We start from the raw sequence: 26,773 nt of genomic DNA on the forward strand, positions 1-26,773 counted from the left end.
CGCAAGAAGCAAAATAATTATTTCAGCTGAATGCAGATAGTGATTCAAAATTCAGGAGTATGAACTGACTATTAGTAAGTTCTGGCCAAATATGTGAAAACAATTTCAGTTATGCAGTGGATGAGAGCCTGAGTTGGAATCCATCAAGTGATTTATTAAGCTATTTGGGAACTGCACTGGCAACGCAGGAGGTCACATTTGTTTCTTCCTTTTTCAGATTGGAGGAACACTGCTAGCATTTAAAGCAGAAGCAAAATTCCTGAAACTCCAGAATTAAAGGAATTCTCTTGTTTCTAGAGATAACTGGCAATTTCACTAATTTTTTAGTATGCTCATCTCGTAATATTGACTGCAAGTTTAATAGTGGGCCATGCATTCTTTATAATAATTAGCATGCAAAGCAGTCGAAAATTCAGAGTAGTCCATCTGTTTATGTGTCACGTTTCTTTCAGAAGAATGAAATCTGCAGTTAAGACAATTTCTGTAAATAGAAACACCAGGCTACTTGCAGTGTATTCCTCTTAAATGCTGCTATTTTTAATCCATTTAAAACCTCTCCACACTCTAGATCTGTAGATTGGAATAGTGGAAATAATCTTTGAGTGGCAATTAAGTTCAGAAGTTTGTGTTTGGAAGGGAAATGAATTGTGTGGATGGACCTAGGCCATGCTCCACAGCTGGTTTACACTGGGTTAGTGATCTTGTGGCATACTTGAGTTTACAGGACTGGCTTTTATCAGAGCTCTGATGCAGACTTTGACTTGGTTGGTGTTTCGCAAGTGTTAGATTGCTCACCTGAGAACACACAATAGAAGTGCTTAGTGGGTTTTGCATGAGACACTGAGGCTTGCATGAAAGGTAAATCCATTAGATGTTTTCATGAAGGATAGTTACTGTCTACCAATACCTAATGGAATTAATATATTTGCAAAAAACCTCAAAGCTTGCAGAAGGTAATTGCATGCTGGAGGATGGTTTGTCTTCTCTAAGTAGGTAGAAGTATTTCTTTGTATAAGAAGAAAACTGAGGAGGGAGGGCAAACATAATAGGAAAGCAGTCTGTTTTCACTTTCATTGAAAGGACTCATATTTCATAAGAGTATTTGATTAACACAGCTAAACACATGAATGTGCTGCTACATGAGGGTGGTGTAGGAATAATAAAAGCATCTCACATCCCAGTGTCAACTCTGGAAGATTTTGTAACTTGAAAGATAAATTAGAGTTCTCTGGAACACATAGATCATATGATAATAAGATACTGTTTGGTTAATTTCAGTTCCTGATTATTTGATAATTTAGTTAGGATGTCAAAGCGGTATATATTAATACAGAAAACTGGAGAATAATCTAGTTTGTGTACTGTAATTGTGTGATGGAAGCTCTAGTAATATATTCAGCAAAACAATTCCTGGGGTTTATTCTCTAAAACCTTGGTGATCTACAGTTTAGCTTGCTCAGTTTTATGATGGGGTGGCAACCTGCAGCTCAGTGCAGAAGGATTTACAGGTTAATGAAGTTAACATGAAAAACTCCTTGTGCTGGTAAGTCAGAGTTCGGTGAGAGGCTTGACACAGGTTTTTGCTGTCTAATGCAAGTTAATGTTCCCGTGTTGTTGTTTTTTCTGTTAATAAGACATGAAGTGTACCTTGGCTTTGAAGTATAAAGCTATGAGTATGGATAGAGCTAGTATTGCTGTTGTACTCTGTGAAAACTCAGAAAGCTTTGTGTTACTAAAAGGGGCGAATATGTGTACATGCAAATGCATCATGATTGCGGTCGTTAAAGTAGAATTTGAAGAAATTAAGAAGAAAAAGAAAGGTCTAGGTAAAGAAAGTCATCCAAAATGTTAAGAATCATAGGAGAGTGCACGGATTGCGAAGGCAGGGAGGCAGCCGGGGAAGGAGGCATTTCTCTTCAGTCAGAAGTGCTTCTGTCATGTTTGCCATTTCACTGCAGCTATCTCGTGAAAGGTAACTCTTTAAAAGCAGAAGATGCTGCATAATGAATCATTATGAGATTTTCTTATCACACATTTGTGTTTCAAGGAGTAAGATGGATTAAGATCCATCTTAAGATCAGAACACAGAAGGAAAAAACATTTATTGTATTAAAGCAGCAAATGTAAAGTGTTTTTTTATGTTGATTTTTATGCATAATAGCCAAATAATTCATTGCTCTAAAATTTTTTTAAAGGCAAAAATCAATGGGATACAAAAGAGACTTAGATTTTTTTTGTTGGTAACACATGTTTCTAAGTGCATTTACTGGTAAAATACTTTATAAAAAGGCTAGTAAACCTGGTTTCAAATCAGACTTCCAAACATTCTCATCTATTGTGCAGCTGTTAAAGATTATATTGGATCAGATTAAATGGGCTTGTAGATGAAGTAATTTAGGCAACAGTGCCCACTTCTGCAAAATAAAAGAGGACAAGAAGACAATAATCCTTCTACCAGAAATCTTTCCATGTTTTTTGTGCCTGCAGTTCTTGGCATTAGGGAACCAGAGGTGATAGATACCCTTGCATAGTCATTGCCTGCTTTTCTTTTCTCACCATTTGTCCAGTTTTTCTTGCACCTATGTAAGTTGTATCAGCAGTATCCTTCAGTTTAGCAAGGGAACGCTTTTCCTTTCTGATCTGCTGCTGAATGGTTTTCTTTTCTGCTCCCTAGTACTGGTAATAGCCAGTGAGCATTGACCACTGGGGAGTTCTGCTTGGGTTTTGTACGCTTCCATCAGGGTGCCTCTTCTGCAGTTATGTGTCACTTCCTATTTCTTGGCAGGTTAGTTCTGGAAATGCAAGCAGTGCAGACCTCATACAGGACACATGCATAAGTTAGCTTTGACTGCGGTATGCATATCTTTTTTTGTTGCAACTTTGCTTCTTACTTTTGCCAAAACATCTGCTGTGGAACTGTAATTGTAAGTCCCCTAATCTTTCACTGGTGTGGGTGATAAAAATTGCTGTGAAGTCCCAGGTTTGTTACCCACCTTGTTCAAGGGACGACCAGCTGATCCGTGCTTCTTACGGCCTCCGTGTGCATAGCCTCTTTGATTTGGTGTATCTGCTGGATTTTGAAATAAACATTCTCAGATGCCTCTGAATTCTGAGTGATTCACAGTATCTTTTTCTGTAGGTACGAAGCATTTCTTTCTGCTGATTTAAAGGGAATGCAAAATATCGGGAATACTTATCTGGAGGGAAACAAATTAAGAATTAAGAACTTCCTTTGTGTACAAAGTACGTATCTATATTTTATAGGGAGCTTAATGTTAGTGCTTTACCACTGAAGGTCTTCAGACATTTTTGTGAACCTAGGACATAATAGCAGATTTGCAATGAGATCTAATGCACCCAAAATACCTGTTAGCATAAGAATTTGCTGTAGTATGTAATCAGGTTAAATATTAATGCAAAGAGTTTTGCAATTGCACAATTTTACCCATAACTTCTTTAATCTGGTATTATGCCTTTTTGCATAATTTAAATATAGACATCTGGACAATTTACTTAGCTAGCATAATGTTATGCTTTACTGAAAGCCTCTGCACGGTGTTTTCTCAGAACTGAGTACCAGCAGTTAACCACTGCATATTTAAATAAAAGAATTCAAATTTTCATGATGGAAAATATAGAAGAAATTAGACTTCACCAAGGAATTCTGTTCATTAAGAGGGCACTGTGCTAATTCTGCATGCTTTTGAATATTTTTGTGTGCCTTTGTCTATATTATTTATCTGTATTGAATGCACTGAAAGAAATGCTGTGCGTCATTAAAGTTCTTTAGCATGAGCAACTGTGCAAAGATTGCTCTAAAAGCAATGCCCCCTATTTATTTCCATGGAAATAATGCCCCATCCCTGGAGGCATTCAAGGCCAGGCTGGATGTGGCTCTGGGCAGCCTGGTCTGATGGCTGGCAACCCTGCACATAGCAGGGGGTTGAAATTAGGTGATCACTGTGGTCTTTTTCAACTCAGGCCGTTCTATGAAACCACAACTGATACAAAGAGCACAGTAATACTGTTTGATATAGCAAATTCTCAGCTACACAACACTATTTTTCAACTTACAGGTTCATACAGTTACTTTATGCAAATGTGTTTCTAATCTACAAGCCTGAAGATGCCTTAATGCAGTTAATTCAGCACACGTGGTACAGCAGCATAGAAGGGATTCAATGGTAGCTCCTGTATGCGCCCAAGAAGTGCTCGTGAGTTTACCCCATCAAGATGTTTCTGGCAGCAGAATTCCAAGAGCCTGTCATTTATGCAAACAATTTAATCCTCTTATCTTTGCTGTGACTCGAGAAGGTGTTTCCTTATGTACTGACTCAGAATTATTTTATGAATGAATTTCAACAAAATGAGTCTATTTAATCTAGAGGTTCCGAAAGAAGAAAACTTTTCTCTGCACAGTGCAGGCATTTGTATTCACTGGAGTGCTCCTTTGTGTGTAATACTTGACTTGCTTTATTTTCCACAGTTTATGAGCGCATCTTAAATACAGAGGGAGTACATGTGCACTTTTTTTGTTCAAGGATAATTCGAGATAAGATGCATGCAGTGCATGCAAGTATTTTAAGTTCTGCCTTGAGGCTTTAATTCATTTTCTGCATTAGTATTTTTTTAATGGGGACGATGACCTTTCCTGCTCTTGGAGTTCTGGCGTATGGATTCACTGCTTTCTAAAATGGTGTTGCACAAATGAAAGCGAATCAAGTTGCGGAACATACCTAATAATTTCTCTGACTTAGAATAGCATACAGTCCTTCAACTGATTTCAAAAAAGGTCCTTCCTTCCTTCCTCCTTTAGAAGTTTTCTTCCTATTGCCATCAAGGGTGAAAGAGGGGCAATCTTGCTGCTTCTTTCTGGCCATTTTCTTATCTTTCTTTCAATGTGGGAGAACAGAGTAACACAGATTGTTGAAAGTGTTTATGGATTTCAGTGTAGGACAAAAGTGCACAGTTCAGAGTTTTCTTTTGAATTTGGAATTAGATTTTCAGCCAAATGATTAAAAGTTTAGCAGAAGCCCCAGTTAAACATCAGGATTTTTAATAAAAAAAACCTAATGATGGAATAATAGAATGGTTTGGGTTGGAAGAGACCTCAAAGGCCCTGCAGCCCAACCCCTGCCATGGGCTGGCTGCCCCCCACCAGCTCAGGCTGCCCAGGGCCCATCCAACCTGGCCTTGGTCTCCTCCAGGGATGGGGCACCACAGCTCTGGGCAGCAGTGCCAGGGCCTCACCACCCTCTGAGTGAAGCGTTTCTTCCTAACATCTATCGATATCTTAATCTCTCTACTTAATCTCACTACAAGCCATTGCATTTATTTTAATGCTTCCCTCAAAAGAGTGTGTTCTATTTGTGAATAGTAATTTTATACAAAGTAAGGTTTTAGAAACTCAATTTGTGTTCTTTAATTTTAGATATAAATAAATAGCGCGTCGATTTTAAATCACAATTCTATGCACTTTATTTTTTTTTAGTATACAGTAAATGTGTTAAATATCAAAGACTGAAAATGGAAGCTTTTTTTAAACTTTCATCTTCGTTATTTGAGGCAGATTTTTCTCTCCCAGCAAAAAATTCAGTATGTTTTGGGATGCCTTTTTTCTCCTCAGTAAGGGATGCTAGCAAATGCTTTGTTTATGCTGGAAAAAATGTTCTGCTCTTAATGTTTAATCAGTTGCATTGGGCCAGAGGTGCCAGCAGTTGTGTGCCTGTGCCTGAATACAGCCACCTGTATTCACTGTCCTAAGTCTTCAGTCTTGTCATGTTAGGAAGGTTATGAATTATGTGTAACAGTAAGTGCCACTCAATAAATATTTAATATGAGATAGATATTTTGACTGAAATTACTTTTTCACTTGAACAGTGATTTAAACTGTATTTTTTGGTTTTATGAGGTGACACTTTTATAATATCAAGGAATAGCTGGATGCAGTTTGAATGTCAGAGAGCTGCAGGGCAACGTTAATCACAGGTTTTTTTCCCTTCTTTCTGAAGGCTGGAGAACTTTTTAGTGCACCTTTGACCAGTCTGGGATTTCCTGGTTTTGTTTTGGAGTCTTTTTTGTGCTGTCACCATCTCATTTTGCCCATTTTTGCACAGTCAGTGGAGAACATTTTAGGCATCGTTGATATTGACGATGTTTTATACTGTGCAGAAAAAAAAATGGAGTAGTAGATCTTCTCTCTTAGATTTGTCAAGTTGCTCAACATGGGAAAATACGCATAGCATTTGTAAGAGGAAGCAGATAGATTGCTGTAATGTCTCGGTTGGCTCTGAAGAGTGAAGACTGGAGAAGTATTCATGCTGTTGTCAGAAAACTTGTTTTCTGTATTTGCTGGCACCAGGAGAAAAGTGTGTGCTTCACAATACACAGAAGCTGATGCTGCCTCCCCTTCCCAAGTTGTCACTCTTCCTTGGCTTATAATGGCTTAGTTATTTAGGTAGAAAAACTGGTTCAAGAAGCAGCGTGTGCGCATTCATAGTCTGCTGCTGTTACCTTCCAGGTGTAGGAAGCCAGTAGGATTTGAGTTCAATTTGCGAAGTAAACTTTAGGAATACTACAGCCTATTTCATAGCTATAGTTAGTCCCTTATATATTGTGTATACCCATAGAACTAGGCACATGATGTTTTCAGTACCCTCCAGCCAGCTGGTGCCCAGCCAGACCCTGAACAAGAGCAGCCCTGGCAAACTCCATCTGCACTCTTCCCTTCAGTTTTTATTGCAGAGCAGGACATGGTGTGGAAGATCCCTTTGGCCAGTTTGGCCCACTTGTCCTAATTGTGTTCTCTCCAAGGCTTTTATCTGTCCTCAACAAGCCTCATAGAATCACAGAATCACAGAATTGTAGGGGTTGGAAGAGAGATCATTGAGACCAACCCCCCTGCCAAAGCAGGTTCCCTAAAACAGGTCGCACAGGTAGGCGTCCAGGCGAGACTTGAATATCTCCAGAGAAGGAGACTCCACAAACCCCCTGGGCAGCCTGTTCCAGTGCTCCATCACCCTCACTGTAAAGAAGTTCAGATCAGCAGCACTGTGGGTGCATGGCTGCAGCTGGCCTTCTGATGGGAGGTGGCTGGGGCATGGTGGGCCAAGGAAAGGCGCCCTACCCTGGCCAGGAGCAAAGGGGCTGTGGCTGCAGCCTTGCCACAGGGACCTGCTGCCTCCTACCCAGCCCCTCCAGCTCTGTGGGGATGGTGGCAAAGAGCTGAGGGCATGTAGGAGCCTTTGCTGCCCATAAGCCAATGGGTGGCTCTGCTGCTGACTGTCTGTCTTCACATAGCCTGAATGGTGCCAGGCCTCGCTGTAGGAAGGCTCGAAGGGCTGCACCTTTACAACTCTGCATGGGCTTGGGGCTTCTGAAGCAAGTCATTATAAGGCCTGGATGGAAATTCTCCTTAGAGTAAGAGAACTCCCTCCACGCTGCCAAAAGTGTCATGGTTGAATGGCCTGCTGTCAAAATGTGAGCTCTGTTTCCATTGCCTCCTGTGTACCACTGAGCCTTGGATACCTCAGGGTATAGGTCCTGGATAACTCTGCATGGGGATCTGAACAAAGCTGGAGGCACAGAAATCATTGCCTAGAGATCTTACAAGAGTGCTGGAGAGAAGGATTTGGAAGGATTTCTGCCCTGCAGAAAAGGCCCTGGGGATCTTAGTCCACAGCCAGCTGAACACGAGCCAGCAGTGTGCCCAGGTGTCCAAGAAGGCCAATAGCATGCTGGCTTGTATCAGCTCTCGTGCAGCCAGCCAGCAGGAGCAGGAGGTGATTATCCCTCTGTACTTGGTGCTGGCATTCATTTTTGGGCCCCTTGCTGCAAGAAGGCTATTGAGGTACCTGAATGCATTTGAAGAAGAGCAATAAAGCTCATGAAGGGACTTGAAAACTAGTCTTAGAAGAAGTGGCTGAGGGAACTGGGATTGTTTGGTCTGGGGAAGAGGAGTCTTAGGGGAGGCTTCATTGCACTCTACAACTGCCTGAAAGGTGGTAGGAAAGTGGGTATCAGTCTCCTTTGTCAGGTGACGGGTGATAGACATATGTTGTGTCAAAATCTTAGACTGGATCTTAGGAAGAATTTTTTCACATAGAGGTTGGTCAAGCATTGCAAATAGCTGCCTAGTGAATTGGTGGGCTCATCATCCATGGAAGTGTTTGGTACATGTGGGAGTGGAACTTAGGGATGTGGTTTACTGGTAACCTTGGTAGTGTTAGGTGGTTGGATTTAATGAACTTCAAGGTCTTTTCTAACCCAAATGATTCTGTGTTTCTCCTAATGTTAAAGCCTTCCACTTATATTCCTGCTGAATGATGCTTTCTCCCACAGATGCTGCAGAGTGTGGCCAAAGGAAATTCAAACAATTAAAATATTTCCTGCATTTCTTTGTTATGCCAGTGCTTTGTTTAGGTTGGATGATGTTCTACCTGCTTAAGCTTACTGGGCTTTCAGGTGTCTGGGTTTTTAATTGCATAAGATTCACTTTATTTAAAGGACTGCCAAAAAAGTTTTCAGTTTCCTATTCTTTAGCCATACTGAATTTTATGTAGTTTTAAATTCTTCTTACTATCATGTATGGCGATTCAGAGCTTGCTTTTCTAGAACCTGCTTTGTTATTCTCTTGATTGATCTCCCTTATCTGGTATAATTCAGCTGTTTGTCTGGCCTTTTTCAAATAACACCTTCACAGATTTCCTGAACGGTAAGCTTGGAACACTCACTGGAAATATAAAAGTTGCATTTGAAATGTTAGGGAAAAAAATCCCTGCCAATTTTTTGTGGTATCACAGAGAATGAGTTACTTTAAATGTAGTTTAAAAAGAGAATGAAGAGTATTTCCTGCATATCTGAATAACTATACTTTTGTCCTTTACAGGAACAAACCTTGGCTCTGAGGAAAGAAGGGATAGGTGTTGTGTTAGATTCTGAACTGCCTCATTTAATTGGCATTGATGATGATCTGCTTAGTACTGGCATCATCTTGTATCACTTGAAGGTAAATAAATATCTTTGCTTCCATAACCTTTGTAGGCTGTGTGATTTTTTCACTAGACAAATTGTAATATTAATTTGCTGTCAAAATACAGGGCTCATACAAGTGCTCATTACATGTCTGTATCTACCTACGTATGGTTTTTCTTCCCATTAATTTCATTGTGAAGCTTGACTTGAAATCCAGAGCTAGACTGTCTCAAAACTAAAATGATGGTCCTATGCATGATAGTTGAATTTGCTAATATATCATCTACTAACAACTGATAAAATAGAAAGGAAAGAATGTAGTATGTTGAAACATATACTGGGCCATGATAGTCTGAGAAAGATAAGCCATTTCTCTGTATGAGAGGAAGGGAGATTTCAACTGAACATGTGTATGTTTCTCTCTTAACTAGGAGGGCCAAACATATGTTGGCAGAGAAGACGCTGTGACGGAACAGGATATTGGTATGGAATTTTGCATTGTTTTTTTCCATTCTTTTTAACATCCCAGTCTGTTAACAGAGCTTTATAATTTTCCTTTTTTTTCAGTTAGTTGTTCATATGTTCTCGCATATTGTAATTTTTAGAAGATTTTTAAGGCTGTATTATGTGGGATATGCTTCAAGGAACATGACTTACAAAATAGCTTGTGGGATTCAAATCTATTCATATTCACATACTTGTTTCTTATTTCTTTCTACTCTTGAAGTAGCCTTCTGTAAAAAAAATATTATCCTTTTTCATACAGCACCTGTCACAACTGCTGCACAATCATTCTCTTAACCTTTGTATAATGAGAATATTTTTATATTGTTGTACCTAAAGCAGTCTCAGGTCTTTAGATTTGGGTGGAAGAAAATTCTGGAAGTTAAGTGAAAAGTAGGTAGGCTTCTTGTACTGTATTTCTTACTTTTTAAAAAGACAATTAATTGCCACTGCTGAACTGCCCTGTCATATATGTTGCTTAGAGGCAGTTTCATGAAATAAGCTGCATCCTTAAGTTCTCAAATGAAAAGTTGAGAAGTCAGATAATGTAATTTTGTATATATCCTGTGGTTAAAAGATGCATGGATTAAAATTTTTATATAAATACCGTGTGATGTTAGGCAATATGGGTGGAGATAATCACACATAGTGCACAGAAAGTAGTCTGATTGATAAGTGCCTCTTTTTTCAGCCTTTCAGTCTAGAATTGCATGTTACTATAGAATCATAGAATGACTTCAGTTGGAAGGGATCTTAAAGTTCATTCAGTTCCAACCCGTTGCTGTAGGCTGGCTGTCCCCCACCAGCTCAGGCTGCCCAGAGCCCCATCCTACCTGGCCTTGGGCAGCTCTGGGGATGGAGCACCCCCAGCTCTCCAGGCAATCAGTTCAAGTGCCTTGCAACAATCTTGAGTTTAAATTTCCTTCTAGCATCTAACCTCAATCTCCCCTCTTTTGGTTTAAAGCCATTCCCCCTTGTCCTATCACTATCAGCCCAAGTGAAAATTCAGTCCCCCTCCTGCTTGTAAGCTCCCTTTAAGTATTGGAAGACCACAGTGAGGACTCCCCAGAGCCTTCTCTTCTCCAAGCTAGACAAGCCCACATCTCTCAACCTTTCTACATAGGAGAGGTGCTCCAGCTCCCTAGAATCTTTGTGATCCTCCTCTGGACTCGCTCCAACAGCTCCACATCCTTCTTACGCTGGGGGCCCCAGGCCTGGGCACAGCACTGCAGATGGGACCTCGCAGGCAGAGTAGACGGGGACAATCCTCTCCCTGCTACCACCCCTCTGTTGGTGCAGCCCAGGATACTGTTGGCCACCTGGACTGCAAGAGCACGCTGCTGGTTCACATACAGCTTTTCGTCCATCAGGACCCCTGGGTGCTTCTCTACAGGGCTGCTTTCAGTGAGGTCATCTCAGTGAAATTAGGCAAAAAAAGTGTCTCTACAAATTTATAAATTTTCCTTTCCTGTTTTCTTTATCAGAAAAAAATAGGAACTTATTAATCTGGTGCCAAAACATGTGAGAGAAGACCATCACATAGAATAAATCAGAAAAAAAGCACTTCTCATGCAATAACAAAAAAAAATGGGGTCAGTGTTTAAGGAATGTGGGAAGCGATGAAGGAAAGAGCAAATATTACCCAGAAAAAAATGAGAAAAGACATTTGGAAATAAGTAACTCAGTACATCCTTAATGAATCAATATCAGCATGCAAATCTTATTAGTTGTTAAAAGACTAATTATTTTATTTTTGTATGTTTAGTTCTTCATGGTCTGGATTTGGAAAGTGAGCATTGCATCTTTGAAAATCTTAATGGTACTGTGAATCTAATACCACTGAATGGAGCACAGTGTTCTGTGAATGGAATTCAGATCACTGAGGCCACGCACCTAAACCAAGGTATTACCCAGCACTGTGTAGTTTGTGTTACTGTCTTTGTTTCTCTCTGGCAAGACCACTGAAAAATCTACGTGTATATAGAGGGATTACAGTTTAATTCATTTAATTTTAATTCAATTTCTTCTGCAGCCCAAGGTGATCAGGAGAGCCATGGACTTCTTGTTCTGTCATAGAACTGCTATGTGGTGTAAAGAGAGCTCTTTACTAATTTAAGCTACTTCTTGATCTTCAGTGTGAACTGATACTTACCATTTGATTTCATTCAAGGCTTATGTGGAAAGTGAAACTCCATGGCAGACTGCTGTGATATTAAGAGAAAGAATATTTTAGTCGTGTGGAAACCAGTGGCATTAGAGATATTTTTCCAGCTCCTCAGAAGTCCAGGCCAGTCCCACTTAATACACTGTTGCCAAATCCTCTTGCACAACAGGAAGTTCAGCTGGAGCATCTTTTAGCTGCAGCTGAAGGGAAATAACAAATAGGGGGAGAGTAACCCTTACAGGTGACATTCAGGGAATTATAGGTTTAATATTAAAGCTTTAAAATCTGGAAATGGAAAAAGCTCCTTGGACAACTGGACCAAAGATGTGTTTTGTTGGCATGGAAAGAAATGACATCAAATATTAATCACTGCAGCAGAGGTTCTGATGGTTCTGAGGATCTTCCAGGAGAACCAAGAATATCTTCTCACTTAGCTAAGATCTGCAAACCCACTGAGCAGGGAGGTTTTGTTGCAGCCCAGCTGCTGAAAAGCAGTGCCATTTGACATCCCCAGAAATTAGCTTTCAGAATAAACTTACGCTAAAAAATGAGGAATGCAGTGGACAGAATAGCACTGAGAGAAGACTTCAGTCTTTCTGAACTCAAATGCTTTAAAATTCTGCTTACAGAAAGCAAGGAGTTTTGGTGTGAGGAGGGGATGTTGCTGATTCTGTCAAGTGTCTATTCATGCAGAATGAGAGTTCTACAGTCAGAAAGAAAGCCCAACCCCTTTTGTCTTGAAATTGAGTAAATGCTATTGATATCTTGTTAGAAACATTGGCAAGAAACACTTAATGTGAATTGCGGTTGCAGTGCCTCATCTTTTCTTTAGCCTGCTGCCATTCAAAGGCAGTGCAGGTTTGATTGGCCTCAGAAGGAAGTTGAAGTTTGGATGCTATTTCTCTCTTCTGGGTGATGTATCGACTTGAAGTTTGGACTGTAAAGGGTGAAACTGTGCTTTGTTGTTGTTGTTTTGCCTTCTGACTTTCTGTCTAAACAAATTTGCAACTCAGAAAAAAGGGGGCAGAGGAAAGGGTTGCTTTGAATTACTAAATTGTGCAAAACAGCTGCCTAGGCTGACCTGTGAACCGTGTAACCAGATTGAGTTTGAAGGAAGGGTTACAGCTATGACATCGGGCTAGCAAAGCTGATAAATCAACTGATTTAACAACTTGTGCACAGCGCGTGTCTCGTAGCCGTGTTAGCATTTAGTCTCACAGCATGAAGTGCCAGCCTCTTTAAGGATCTGATTTGGTATTGCTGATTATCTGCTGATATATTTAAGTGTTTCCGTTTATGATAATCTAAAAATTCGACACATTTTCAAATGAACAGTTATTAATAATAATAATAAAAAAGAGGCATAGCAGTTAATTACCACTTCCTTCTTCAGATTAATTCCTGCATTTGTGAATTCTAGCTAATGTGGCCTCTGTGTAAATGCAACTCATTACACTATTTTTACCTTATTAAGAGCATTTGGTAGAATTTCTAAAAGTAATTGAACAACTATTCACTGGAGCTTGTCCTTTACCTTGAATTTGTCCTCAGTTTAAACTGCATTTTCCATTTTTAAGCTAAGCTGCCAACCTTTCTGTAGTTAACATAATCTCTCAATGTTTGTTTCTTTTTATAGTTAATAGAAGTAGTTTTAAAAACAAAATGAAAGTCAGTTAGAAGTTAGGCAGATCTTAATTACAGATACTTTTGTTTGTGCAGTTCCAAAATACTGCTGTGTGTAGATGATATTTGAATATACATTCTTCATATTTATTTCCTATGCTCTCTGGTCATTTTTGTGTTGGAGTTCACCCATTAAGTTACCAGATCAAAGGTCCGTAAATGATAGGCTGGTTCTGTATGGTTCTTGTTGCTGTTCTTCATACTGTCAGTGTATTTATGAAACCTTTTGTTCTTTGCCATTTGACTTTCAAGGAGAATAAGAATTGTTGCTTAGAGTAAACAAATAAAAAGCAAACAGCATAGCAAATCCAGTTATGTTTCCATGACAACATTAACACTGTGCATTTGCATTCTGATGGGGAACTGCATTGTATAATAACAGGTAATCCAACCTGATGTTTAGGAGTTATTTGACAGTGTAGCTTTGATCAAAACTTTTTTTTCTTTAATAGGTTTTCATGTTGCATATCTCAGTTCTGTCAAATGGAAGTTAAGACTGTACTTATTACTTAATGGTAGAATAATTAAAAAATAAGAAGCATGTGGAGGTCCCATCATGCAAAAAGTGGCATGATGGTATAATAATGCCTATGACATCCTAGGATAAAAAGGAGGAATGTAATAGGAGAAGTGGAAGAATTGTATTTCTCCATGTAATCTGCTCTTTCACCATCGTGGTGTACTAAATTGAGCAAAGCGGTCCAGTGGCTGGCAGCCCTGCTCGTGGCACAAGTGGGTGGAATTACAGGATCTTTAAGGTCCCTTCCAACCCGAAGCATTCTGTGAATTTAAATACTTCCGTAAGTATAGAAAGTGACATGCACACATCTCTTTCCCCCTGTTCAAACTGAAGCCAGGTCCTCCCTGGAAGAGAAACACAGTCGTTGTTCATATGAGCTGCCATCTGGTTTTGAATATCATGTGCTGCTTTTAAGCCTTTCTCCTATATTTTTAGATGCGTGAAGTTAGGAACACGAATCTATATCTGTATTCATTTATTTAAGTACCTACCTGCTACCTAGTAGTGTAGTGTAATCAAAAATATTTACAATTATATTAATCTTCATCTGAAAGTAACCAAGGTCATTTTACTGACATCCTCACCGTCTCCTCTGCTAAAGTCATCAAAACAGCCTTCCCAGCAGATATCAAGAATGGGATAGAGAGGTGTTTGTCTATTTTGCCAGCATGTGAAGACTAGCAACTGTTACACCCTTTCCACTACAGTACCATGACTACCAGGGACCCCTTCTAATATGCTTACATTAAAAAACAGATGAAGGAAAGGTCAACTGGTGGTGTCACATAAATCACAAAGGTGGTATCAAAATGCCTTTGCGATACAGTCTGCATACGGATCAGTGAAGCGTTACTCTTTTTAAGATTTGACAAGGTAAACTGTTTGGTCCAAGATTTGATCTGTTGTGCAGACAACAAGAAGTGATACTGTGATTGTGGAGCCTTTTGTCATTGATTTATCAGAACTGAATGGGGTCGATGTTCCAAACTGAGCTAATTTATGAGGACCGTTCCTCATTAAGGACAGCATTTCATTCTCACACAATAACAAGTTGTATGAAGAGGTTGTAAGTGCATTTTTTTCCAGGTTGTAAGTGTAATAGGATCCTTTTTCTTCTAAAAGTAACTCACACTGACAGATAAATGCTTGATTTTGTTGTGATTAAGTTGCAAGGCTTCATTTTTACAAGAGTAGTGAAACATCACAGACAGTTTACTTTTTAGTAGGAAGGTATTAATCTAGGCATACCATACTTACAATGTTATAAGAATTGCCCAGGATCACATTATATGTGGATCTGTACCATAACTGATTAAAAAGCATAATGGATAGGAAGTGAGCAGTATGAATTATTCAAGATTCTTCCCTGAGAAAATAACTACTGAGTATAAAGGACTAATAATCTTGTTCTGAGTGATGACAAACTTCAGCATTCTTCTACCTAAAGAAGAAAAAGGTTAATGGGACTACAAATGAAGGAAAAGTAGAGGTGAAATGGAATTTTACTTCGATCAGTAGTGGATGAATGATGATTAGTTTGTTCTCAGTCATATTTATGGATGTTCCCATGGTGTTTGGTACCTGCTGGTAGCCTCCAAAGTAGTACTGTTGTAGAGTGTATAGGTCAGATTGGGTCAGTTGCTATGATTGCTTTCTCTTCCTATCCTTAATCTAAACTGCATGAGTATAGTTGACCTTTGTGTGTGTGAACATGTGTTCTTTTAAGTAGGAAGAAGAAGGAATAAAATATGCACATCTGTTAACAAAGCTGTGACTAAATGTTGTTATACACTTGAATTGTCAAAATGCATTTTCATTTTGTTCTGATTTAATGGGAAGCTTTGCTTACATATTGGATGACTGAAAAATCATTTGGCATTTCCTGGTACATTCTGTTGACAGTAAATGGTATGTGTTTTTCTCATCAGGTGCTGTGATATTACTTGGAAGAACCAATATGTTTCGCTTTAACCATCCCAAAGAAGCTGCTAAACTAAGGGAAAAAAGAAAGGTAAGATTAAATCAGCATCTGGGGGAATTTAAATCCCTTCACAACTTTCTTGCTAATGCAGGCGCACATTGATCATTGTAGAACTTGTTTTGTTTTGCTTCACATAGAATATTTCATGAAGTGAAACAAGACATCAGTTTTTTGTCTAACACGTACATTTTATGGTCTATTGTTAGAGTGGACTGCTGTCTTCCTTCAGTTTGTCTATGACAGATCTTTCAAAATCTTGTGAGAACCTATCAGCTGTTATGCTTTATAATCCAGGGTGAGTATATTCAAAAATGCTGTCGTAAAAATTGCAACTGTTCTTCTTTTTTGTTGTTTGAATGTTCCAAATGGCAGTATTAGAAACCATTTTGTTCTTAATTTAACAGTACATACATACTGAATAATGGGCTTCTGAATGAGGTGAGAACTTTCACAAAATGTTATTTGAGCTAGAACTTCACATTCATTCTGGAAAATGGAGTGACAGGACACCAAGGAGCTTTCCATCCTGCTTAAAACTTGCTTTTAGCTGGGATCTCACTATTGAAATGCAAGAACTGTAACTGCACCAGCAAACAGCCTTAGTAACAAATCTGGCACAAAGAAAGTTGTTGTATTGGAGTTCTAGAGGAAAGATTTGGCATTATATAACCAGGGCTGTTCAGCACAGTAATGATATCCCAAATTTTACAAATTTTATCCTTTCTTCATAATTACAAGCTAACTATTTTTCATAAGACAAATGCATTGTAAACAGAAAATTTAAGATTTCTAAAGTTTGTATAAACCCAATGAAGACATTAAAAAAGCTTTGAAATAGATGTCTGTAAGTTCTCACTATATATGTCTTAGTAGGTGGCCTGGTTAGGATGTGGAAAATCGTTTTATTATGCAGTTGGGAAGAAATAGAATGTTTGTTGTGGAGAAGCTGATTTTAATGTCTTTCCCAGTGTTCTTTAAGTGATTTATGGAGAATGATGGCATTTTGTTCTATTTCCTTCTTTTTTTTTCCAGTAGCTAGTGCATGTGTTTTACATTGAGAATGAGATGATACTCATAACCACCCATGTGCTTCTGAAAAATTGTCAGTAAATTGAATTACAGGCTTGGGTAGAGCAGATTTATTCCTAAATTCTACTGTGGGGCTGTTCTGTATCTGTTAGAACTTAGAAAGATCAGACAGATAATAATAACTGAAGTTAAACAGTCTCTTTAATACTGAGTGTATCTAACAACATTGCTTTAAATGTGACTGTTGCTCTTTTGCTAACTACCTACAAGAGACCCTGTGTAATAGCATTGCATCAAATGCTGTAATTGTTGTTCTTTTGCTGCTAAACTATCCACAGAGAACACAGGCAAGGCAGCAAGTTGTTCATAAATTGTCTTTTTTTTCTGAGACAGAGAAGTAAGAGAAGGTTTTAAAAAAAAAGTGTGGATATATTTGTATCATTTTTTTCCTATGTCCTTAATCTTTTCAAATGGTTAGACCAAAACTTCTAATGACAGCTGTTAGCACTATATTTCCTGAGGGCTGTGGAAATTTCCTGTTTTCTTTGTTACTCAGGGTATTGATCTACACTGGGGTACCACGAGCTTTTCCCTGTGTTATTTCTCACATATTGTTAGGAATAATTGCATTCTACTGCACAGTGCTGGCCTTAACTTTGCAGAGAGCATAAATTAGGACAGATTGTTTCAGAATTGCTTCACTTTTAGCCTTTCAGATTTACAGCAAAATATAACAGCGTGGACATGGCCTATTTGAAGGTTGGGTTCAGAATGAATTTCTCTTACCAGTGAGTTCATACTGCTACATCCTGTCTTGCAGAGAGGAATTTTTCCATGATCCTTTTGTAAAAGTCAATAAAAAAAAAAAGTTGCTTGACCTGGGATGGAGCAGCTCTCGCAAATTCTTTTTAAATTCTTCCAACATTTTGTGGAATATCATTTCTTTTTTCCTCATCATATTTTCCACTAGCTTGCCTTATTTTCTGGAGCTCATACAGTATGACTGATATAATTATCAGTGTATTCAACAGTTTTTAGAAACTCTCTCCATTTATTATGTTCTGTAACTTGTCTGTTCCTGGCTTTTTTGGGGCATAATAACAGTGAGCAATTTCTGGTAAAATAGAAGATTAGGTGAAAACCCTCTTCATATTCTTGAACTCCTTCATGCCTGTGCTTCATTGGACTGTAAACTATGAGCAGAGGGTTAATAATCTTGTCCTGCTATTCTGCAGTCAGTTAATCTTTCTGAATTGCCTTGCAGTATTTTGTCTTACTTGACTTGTAAATACAAGCAAGCATTTTGGTTAAGGCTCGCATTACAGGAGGAATGCATGTCTGTCACTTGATTTTAATTAATAATACCTGTCTGTTTCAGCTACTGCTAAGTACATTTGTTTTTTGGGGTGAGGAAGCTCCTAGTAGTTGTCAGTTCACTATTTAGACTCTTATCCCTACATTTAGATACTTTAACAATGTTTAAAACAATATATGCCATACCTAATGATACACTTTGCCCGCGTGTGGCAGAGGTGGTTCTCATTCTAATAGATCAGTGACTAAAGAAAAAATATCTCAAACATGGCTGGTTTTACTGCTTTTATGACTGCTACAACAAGAAGGTAGACTAGGTAGACTCTGAAGCCTGCACTGCACAGCTTGGTCTTGTAAATTAGTAGAAGAAAGCTTGTTCCATAATCAGTGCAGCTTTCTGGACAGCAGTTTGGCAGTAGCAGCTTTTCAGTTTAGGCTTCATGACAATTTTATTTATATTGATGCTGAAACTGTTTTCTTTCCTTTTCCTCAATTGTGACAGTACTGTTTTTTTGTTTTGTTTTTTTTCCTGATGATGTGTTGAGCTTGTCCAAATAGGTGTAATTCCACAGAAAGTATCACTGTAAGGGAAACAGGTGGCTGAGGTAATTACAAGTTAGAAAACATGCTTTGAGTAAAGCAGTTCCCAAGCATTTAGGGCTCAGTAATATACAAGACAAGTGGTTCAATATCCATAAAGAGTCAGCTTGCGATACAGGACATGGACCATGACGACAATGGGCTGAGATAGGCTCAGTGGTAAGCCAGTTGTGGTATGCTTTTCTTTGTTTGTGGGATGTCTGTAGGTGGCCTGCATTGTGCCTGTCATTAATTTGGTACTTCCAGCCTTTCCTCCCTCCAGTTTCAGTTCTGATAACCTAAAGGCTGGTAGCTGAATTAGCAATTTCTGGAGGCTGCAGTAAACATTACGTAGCGTCCGGAATCCATACCAGTCAGTGGTGGAAGAGCCTGTGGGCTACCCCTTTCAGTTCAGAACAAATAACATAAATGACAGCTGCTTTGTGTGTGTGTGTGTGTGTGCGTGTGTGTGTAGCTGCCTGAAGTTTTTGGATTTCTGGATGTGTCATTAAGAGATTGTTTCCTTTGAAGCTGTATGCGATCTGGACTTATTTCAGAGCCTGAGAGAAAGTGTTAGCTCCTGATTTAAAATACTGCTTACTGAAAAGAACAATAAAAGAAAACAAAACCAAAGAAACTTGTAATGATTGGTAATACCTCTTAAAGCACGTGGCATTAGCTAGTTTCTCGGCCCTGTTTTCAGAGTACATTGTGCTTGTTATTCTAAAATGAAGAAAATGAGAGAATAGGGACAGCTTATGCTCCTTTGAAAAGGATTCAGCTTTTGAACAGACTTCAGGTTCTTGCAAGTAAATGCAAATAAAACCACTCTTTTTTTTTCTTTGGGAAGAAAACCCATATCACCAAATTAGCTCTGTAGGCTAAGAACAATGTCCAAATTAGCAGTTGATTTTTAAATTTGGTTTTTCAGTCCCTAAACATTTATTGGTGGTCACTGGGACATCATGTATAACAAGGTCTCTGCACTGCCTTAGCACGTCTGCTCAGTGCCACTTGAGTTCGTTGAGACTTCATTCCACTCTCAGCTGCATATGGTTGTTCCCAACTTCTGTGTACTGAAATGTTGCTTTCTTTAAAGATGGTAACACGTAGATTTTTGCTCATTTTATTTGCGTGTTCCTCATAGGAAAATCAGTTACCTGAAGTGTATTTTCAGGTGGGTGGTCTGTGTGTGTGGCTTCTGTTGTGTGGGTTTTTTTTGTTGAGTTGGTTGTTGATTTCCTGTTAATGTTGTCTTACTGTACAAAATCCTTTGTTCTGCTCATTCCCAATCTTTTTCTCTAATCCAGTGTCATGCAACACTGCTTAAGGTAATAAGCTCTGAGTAAAACAGTTTTTCTCATAGATTTGTGTTGAAGATTTCATTTATGGGCCTTTTGTAAACTGTATTATACTGTAACTGTGAAACCACTCATGAGAAACCTTCATTTGTCTTCAGCGTGTTGGTTTTCTTTTTTAATTAATCTCATGCATTGAGCTACTGAACAGCATTGTAGCATCTCTGTAGTCTTGCTAGTATTCAGTCTTTCCTAATAGATGTAGTACCAGATCACACTTTTGTGCTGTGTAAATTAGGCTATTGTGGCATTGAACCAGTCCAACTGACTTCCTTTTCTCTGCAGCTTATCTACATTGTCTTTATCTCTAGATATAGCATGTTTTCCAGGAAAATGGTGACTATTTAATTCTACACTGATCAGATTAAGTTCTTTTATGGTAGATCTACAAAAGAAAGAGTAAATTCTAGTCTTTAATATCTCTATTTTTTTTTTTTTTTAATTTCAAGCTATACTTTTTTCTATTCACAGTAGTGCTCACATTAATAAAGAGAATAGAGATCATGAGACAAACTATTTTATTAAGGATAGACTAAACCATAGAACATCAGTCTCGCATCTGTACTTCGTCAAATTGGCAGTGATTTCTTACAGCCAGTGCTGTTTTTGGTGATGCTGAGTCTTTATTTTAGCAACTTCTTTAAGAGGGAAGGTTCCTGTGATCACTGCTTGTGCTGCTTCCCCAAATCCTCTCCTGTCCTGAAAGAACTCTGAGCTCATAACCAGTTTGAAGCAAATGTTGCAGAGGTAGTGGTATCAAAAGTAATGAATTCCTAAATGTGTGGAGAAAATGAGCATCAGGATGAGGAAGACGTGTTGTTTTTACCCCCGTGGAAATAAAGGCTGCAGTGTGGGCACCAGGGATGGAGAACAGAGACACTGAATATCCACATGGCAGCAGAAAACCTTCAGTGGAGCTCCAGCCTCTTTGGGTGTGAGTGCATCTGTGCACTGGCAATAGACAGGGCTGCATTAGGCCTTCTGTTCATAGGACTGTACCTTACCTTTACCAAAATGCATTAAATGCAGGTTTTTAGAACGGGTGGATGTGGTGCATGGAAGCTGTTGGTCGGGATGTTGGTGGTGATCTGTATTTGTCTTTGGGAAGCAGCCATTTACTTGGGAGAATGAACTGCTTTTGCATAGTTCATTCCTGTCTTTCCCAAAGAGCCCTTTCAGCAGCTGGAGCTTTGCTTTGGTGTGAAGTAGGACTGATTGCCACTGCCAAAGGTGGTAGAGACGCTTCATCAAAGGGAAAATCATAGTTTTCACTGCAGACTTGTTTTTGTATTGTTTTCGTATTGTTTTCCTTCTGTCAGATCTCAATGAAAAGCCACTTACCATTTTTTATGTCTATATATCAAATGTTTGCCAAATCTTCTGTTTTACAAGGCTGTCACAACATCAAGAGATTTTGCTTTGGGTTTTGTGCATTATGTTAGCAGATCAGAAATGTTTTATTTCTCTGTGCCATAACTAATCACGGGCATACTTGTAAATCATCTTTGCTGACTATCTTAGCAAACATGGCTTGCATCTGACAGTGCTTAATGGACATCTGTATTTCTGAACTCCAGATCCCTAGGATCTGTATTATTTTGGACTGAGACAATGATGAATGTGGCCATGCCCTGGCTATGAAGTGAGAGCTAGCAGCAATGAATTCTGGAGGCAGACTGGAGCAAAACAGAGGGATTTTCAACTATCATATTAAAAAAAAAGTTATTAAGCAATGGATAGGGCTTTTGCCTTCTGAAGATCTGTTGAGATTGCTTCTTGTCCTGCCTTTTTTTTTTTTTTTTTTTGCATAACTTTGTGGATTTTGCATTGTGATGGAAATTGGAAATTGGAATTGTGATGGATTTAAAAATACTTCAGTTCTCATCTCTTCTTATGCTCTGTCATTAAGATAGTGCCTACAAGTGTCCATCCCAGATGTACTCTTAGTGTAAAGGTGAAAGAGAGCTCTTGGTGAAACATTGATTAGAAAGCTCTGAATGTCTGGAGCTGCGTATAGAAATCCATATTTGCTAGTCTCTTAGGCATTGCAGAAGGCATTTTTAATATAAGTTTGTGAGAGATGGGAAAAAGTGGTGTTTTTAAAACTGGTATTTCTTCACTAATCCAATGGTCAGAATGATGCTTTTTGAGCATTGTGGAATCATGGTTTACTTGAGTTGTTTTCTAAACATTACGTTAGCAGTGTATTTTTTTGCATGTTTCCAAGGGCAGTTCCTTTTTGCCATGGGTAATTTCATGACTTTGGAAAGAAATATTAAATATGCCATAGTTCTAAAACACCTGCCTATTTAATTGCAGTCATGACGTCTTAAATTGCAGTTCCACAAATAATTCAAGTTAGCTCATGGTGCAGTCTTGCTTTTTTTTCAGTGTTAATGAACCATCTCACCTGCAAACTGCTAAAGCTGTCAGAGGTCTGGAATAACTGGAGATTTGTGTGTTTAGTTGAATATTTCAGCCCACATTTAGGCTCTTTACGCTTTAAAAAAGCACAGGAAATATTTATTTTGGAAGACTGCCTTAAAGAATATAAATCTGTTAGAGGAAATTAAAATAAGAGGGAGACTTCTGTACTACTGTAATAACAGCCGATATTAAAAGTGACAGAAAATACCTCCTCATCATTACTCAGAACCGTATCAAACTAAGCACACTGAAGTCTCAAAATATTTGAGGTAAAGAAGTTTGTGTTGTGTTCTGTGCTGGAGTGTTTCACTTTGCAGGATCGTGCTTTTTCAGCCTCACTGATGGCATCACAGCAATGTGTTGTTTCTATTGGGAGGAAGAGGCAGAACCACGAGCATGCAGTAGCACCATTTCAGAGCTCTTTCACTTCTCAGAGCAGGCCAAGCTAATAAACCATAGGATTACCAGATCGATTAACAGCCATTGGCACTTGTAAAACATGTTCAGAAAGAATCACTATGTAAATTTTACTTTGAATTGTGATGTAATTGACTGTTCCACAGATCTAACCTACTTAACCTCTAATAAAACAAACTGTTGGCGATGTTAAAATATTCTATACTGCTGTTGTGGTTTTTTTCTATCAATTCCTCTCTTAATTGATTGCTCTGTTTCCCCCTACCTCCCATGGCAGTCTTTTCCCTGTAAAAGGACCGATCTGTTTAAGGTAGAGAAATTCAATTCCTATCTATTGATTGCCATGTCCGCGTGTAGTTAACTTACAGAGGCTATCCTAATCATTTATGTTTTTTTGGCTTTACTTTTTAAATAGATTTTTTTCTTTTCTCTTAGGAATTCATTTTTCTGTTTGTTCTCAAGTGTCTGACAGCATGATATCTAATTTGTAACTCTAATGAAGGAAATATTTTCTTTTATTGTAGAAAGTAGTTCATAAAACTTTTTTCATTCACATCATTGTTATAATCTTTTAAGCAGACACTGTGAAGTGCACTGTATATTCTTTTTCTAATATATATGTATATTTTTTAATCAGACTGGAATTTGAAAGACAACAACGAGAGGAACTTGAAAAATTAGAAAGCAAAAGGTAACATCATTCTCTGGTCTTTGTGTCTATGTGTTTGTATATATGTATGCACACATACATCATGGGCTCATTTAAATCATCAGTTTTGAATCACAGTGTTGGTAAGTAGAGGATGCTGTTACAAATATTTGTGTCTTGTTAGTTGTTTTTTCCCCTTTATAAAACTTTAGTTGGAGTACTGTAGATTCTCACTGATTAATAACCAGATAGACAAGCTTCACTGTAGCAAAGTAAATACTAAGCAGCTGTAGTAATGATATGTGCATATTAATAATACTTACCAGAACACGATTTAAAACACAAAAGGAAGTATTGTCAACTGGAGAACTGACCTGGTTGATCAGATTCATCATACCTGCTAGGCTTTTAAAAGTAATAGATTTCATCTTGTTGGAGATCACAGCACTGACTAGACTCAAAAGCTGAAAGACACTTTCTAAATTGTTTGCTGGGTTTTGAAAGAGCTGTTTAGATAGTTAGAATAAGTTAAGCTAAAAACCAAAACAAATGGCAACACCAAAAAGCCTCAAACCCAATCTCAGAACAATTAGGAGACATGGAATCACTGATACTTATCCTCTTAGTTATGTTGATAGGCCTTGAGTTCAGCTTATGCATGTGCTTTAATTTCTGAAGTCTCAGTTCTTCAAATCTCACTTGGAGCTCACTAGAAACTTTAAATGGGTTATTGCATGGGACGTGATTTATCTTAAAGTTATTCCAACTGCATCTGTTCCTTAGCTTATATTCCTGTTTATCAGTCATTCTGTTGGGTTCACTAAAAGAGAAGGCACGGTTTCTGTTCACCTACTGAATCCAATTTGGTGAGGCAAATAGCAAATAAAGTCCTTTGGTTAAATGTTGTCTGTATGAATATAAGTGTGTAAATACATATGCTTACTCTTCACTGTGCAGTGTATTCCATCAGTATTTTTACTGGCTAGGATAGAGCTAACAGTCTAATAGTATTCCACGTAAATGCTATCTAATATGTTTTCTTATAGTTTCATATATCTATGGCTGTGCATGTTGAAATCTGTACTATTTGTCTCAAGTATTCATTCATTTCCAAGGAGTATAAGATTTTAGCCTGTAGCAAAACAAAATTATTTAAAAAGAAGAAAAAAAAAAGTGATATATACTCTAAAATCCCTATCTAAACATTTTTAACTGCCTAGGGTTTTGTTGTCATGGAATCACAGAATGGCCTGGGTTGAAAAGGACCACAATGCTCATCTAGTTTTAACCCCCCCTGCTATGTGCAGGCTCACCAACCAGCAGCCCAGGCTGCCCAGAGCCACATCCAGCCTGGCCTTGAATGCCTGCAGGGATGGGGCATCCACAGCCTCCTTGGGCAACCTGTTCCAGTGCCTCACCACCCTCTGAGTGAAAAACTTCCTCCTCATATCTAACCTAAACCTCCCTTGTCTCAGTTTAAACCATTCCCCCTTGACCTATCCCTATCCACCCTCGTAAAAACAAAAAAAGGTAGATATGTTTCATGTAAATGTTTTCTTGTAGGAAACAGATAGAAGAGATGGAGGAAAAACAAAGATCTGACAAAGCAGAGCTTGTAAGAATGCAACAAGAAGTAGAGTCACAGCGCAAGGAAACAGAAATAGTACAGCTGCAAATTCGAAAACAGGAGGAGAGTCTGAAGCGCAGAAGTGTTCACATTGAGAGCAGGTTGAAGGATTTGCTGGCTGAAAAAGAGAAATTCGAAGAAGAGAGATTGAGGGAACAACAGGAGATAGAACTTCAAAAGAAGAAGCAGCAGGAGGAAATTTTTGCCCGTGTCAAAGAGGAATTGCAGCGCCTACAGGAACTTAATCATAAAGAAAAAGCAGAAAAAATGCAGATTTTCCGAGAACTGGAAAAACTTAAAAAGGAGAAGGATGAACAGGAAATCAAGCTGGAATCAGAAAAAAAGAGAATTGAAGAACAAGAAAGGGAGCAGATGATGCTTGTGGCTCATCTAGAGGAGCAGCTTCGAGAGAAACAGGTCATGATACAGCTCCTCAAGAGAGGCGACGTACAAAGAGTCGAAGAGGAGAAGAGAGATCTTGAAGATATCAGGGAATCTCTTTTGAAAGTCAAAGAAGCCCGATCTGAAGGTGAGGAAAACTGTGAAGAGTTAGAAAAAGCCCAGCATAGCTTTATGGAGTTTAAAAAGAAACAGCTAGAACAGTTGACTATACTGGAAAAAGATTTGGTTCAACAACTGAATCACCTAGAGGAGGAAATAGCACGTGAAAGAGAAACTCTGGAGCATTTAAAACTTGTTGAGGAAGAACATGTAAATCTCAAGAAGGATGATGAAAACTTTGGGGATGCTGTGCTCAAGGCTGAAGAATTTGACATGATAAAGCCAGCGGAATACAGGCTTCAATCTAAAGTACGCCAGTTTGAGTACCTGAAGAGTAATCATTTGCCAGCTCTGCTGGAAGAAAAGCAAAGAGCCTCTGAAGTCCTTGATAGAGGCTTGTTAGGATTAGATAATACTCTGTATCAAATAGAGAAAGAAATAGAAGATAAAGAAGAGCAGCTTGCACAATATAGAGCTAGCACAAATCAGTTGCAGCAGCTTCAGGAAACATTTGAATTCACAGCCAATGTAGCTCGGCAGGAAGAAAAAGTTCGGAAGAAGGAAAAAGAAATCCTTGAATCAAGGGAAAAACAGCAGAGAGAGGCATTGGAACAAGCTGTAGCTAAGTTAGAAAGAAGGCACTCTGCTTTGCAACGTCGTTCTACAATAGACTTTGAAATTGAAGAGCAGAAGCAGAAGCTTGCCACATTGAACAACAGCTGCAGTGAGCAGGCTGGCCTGCAGGCGAGTCTGGAAGCTGAGCAAAAAGCCCTTGAACAAGATCGGGAGCGGTAAGTGTTAGGATAGCATCAATATTTAGAGCCTGTAATTCACTGAAAGTGAGTCATTTTATGCCTTGGATTTTGAGGGGACAGTTTGTTGTGTGTCTCACTGTTTGAGCTTCTAATTTTAAGTAGTTTGCTCACGACTGAGGTTGCATATTGCTTTTCAGTTAATCCAAGTAAACCAGTGGGATGTTTAATTTTTTGTTACTGGCTTTAGGACTAAGTAAAGTAGACTGCCATGTATTGGTGTAAAATTCAGATG

General features: G+C 38.6%; 1 protein-coding gene across 4 annotated transcripts in view; it reads left to right on the forward strand.

Moving 5' to 3' along the window:
- The window catches only part of KIF16B (kinesin family member 16B), a 133,880-nt gene that overhangs the window by 48,973 nt on the left and 58,134 nt on the right, over positions 1–26,773 (forward strand). For all 4 annotated transcript variants that reach the window (XR_006168172.1, XM_042814757.1, XM_042814769.1 and 1 more), the window contains exons 13-19: positions 8,888–9,007; positions 9,405–9,456; positions 11,243–11,380; positions 15,773–15,855; positions 16,032–16,120; positions 23,587–23,640; positions 25,162–26,517. Coding sequence is in view for 3 of the 4 variants with exons in the window: in XM_042814757.1 (XP_042670691.1) it covers positions 8,888–9,007; positions 9,405–9,456; positions 11,243–11,380; positions 15,773–15,855; positions 16,032–16,120; positions 23,587–23,640; positions 25,162–26,517 (1,892 nt within the window). In the remaining variant the exon portion in view is untranslated. The remainder of the gene's footprint in view (positions 1–8,887; positions 9,008–9,404; positions 9,457–11,242; positions 11,381–15,772; positions 15,856–16,031; positions 16,121–23,586; positions 23,641–25,161; positions 26,518–26,773) is intronic.

This window comes from Centrocercus urophasianus, unplaced genomic scaffold (assembly GCF_019232065.1).
Source record: "Centrocercus urophasianus isolate 14NV4802_14NV808 unplaced genomic scaffold, USGS_Curo_1.0 seq_10, whole genome shotgun sequence".
In the NCBI taxonomy this organism is placed as follows: Eukaryota; Metazoa; Chordata; class Aves; order Galliformes; family Phasianidae; genus Centrocercus; species Centrocercus urophasianus.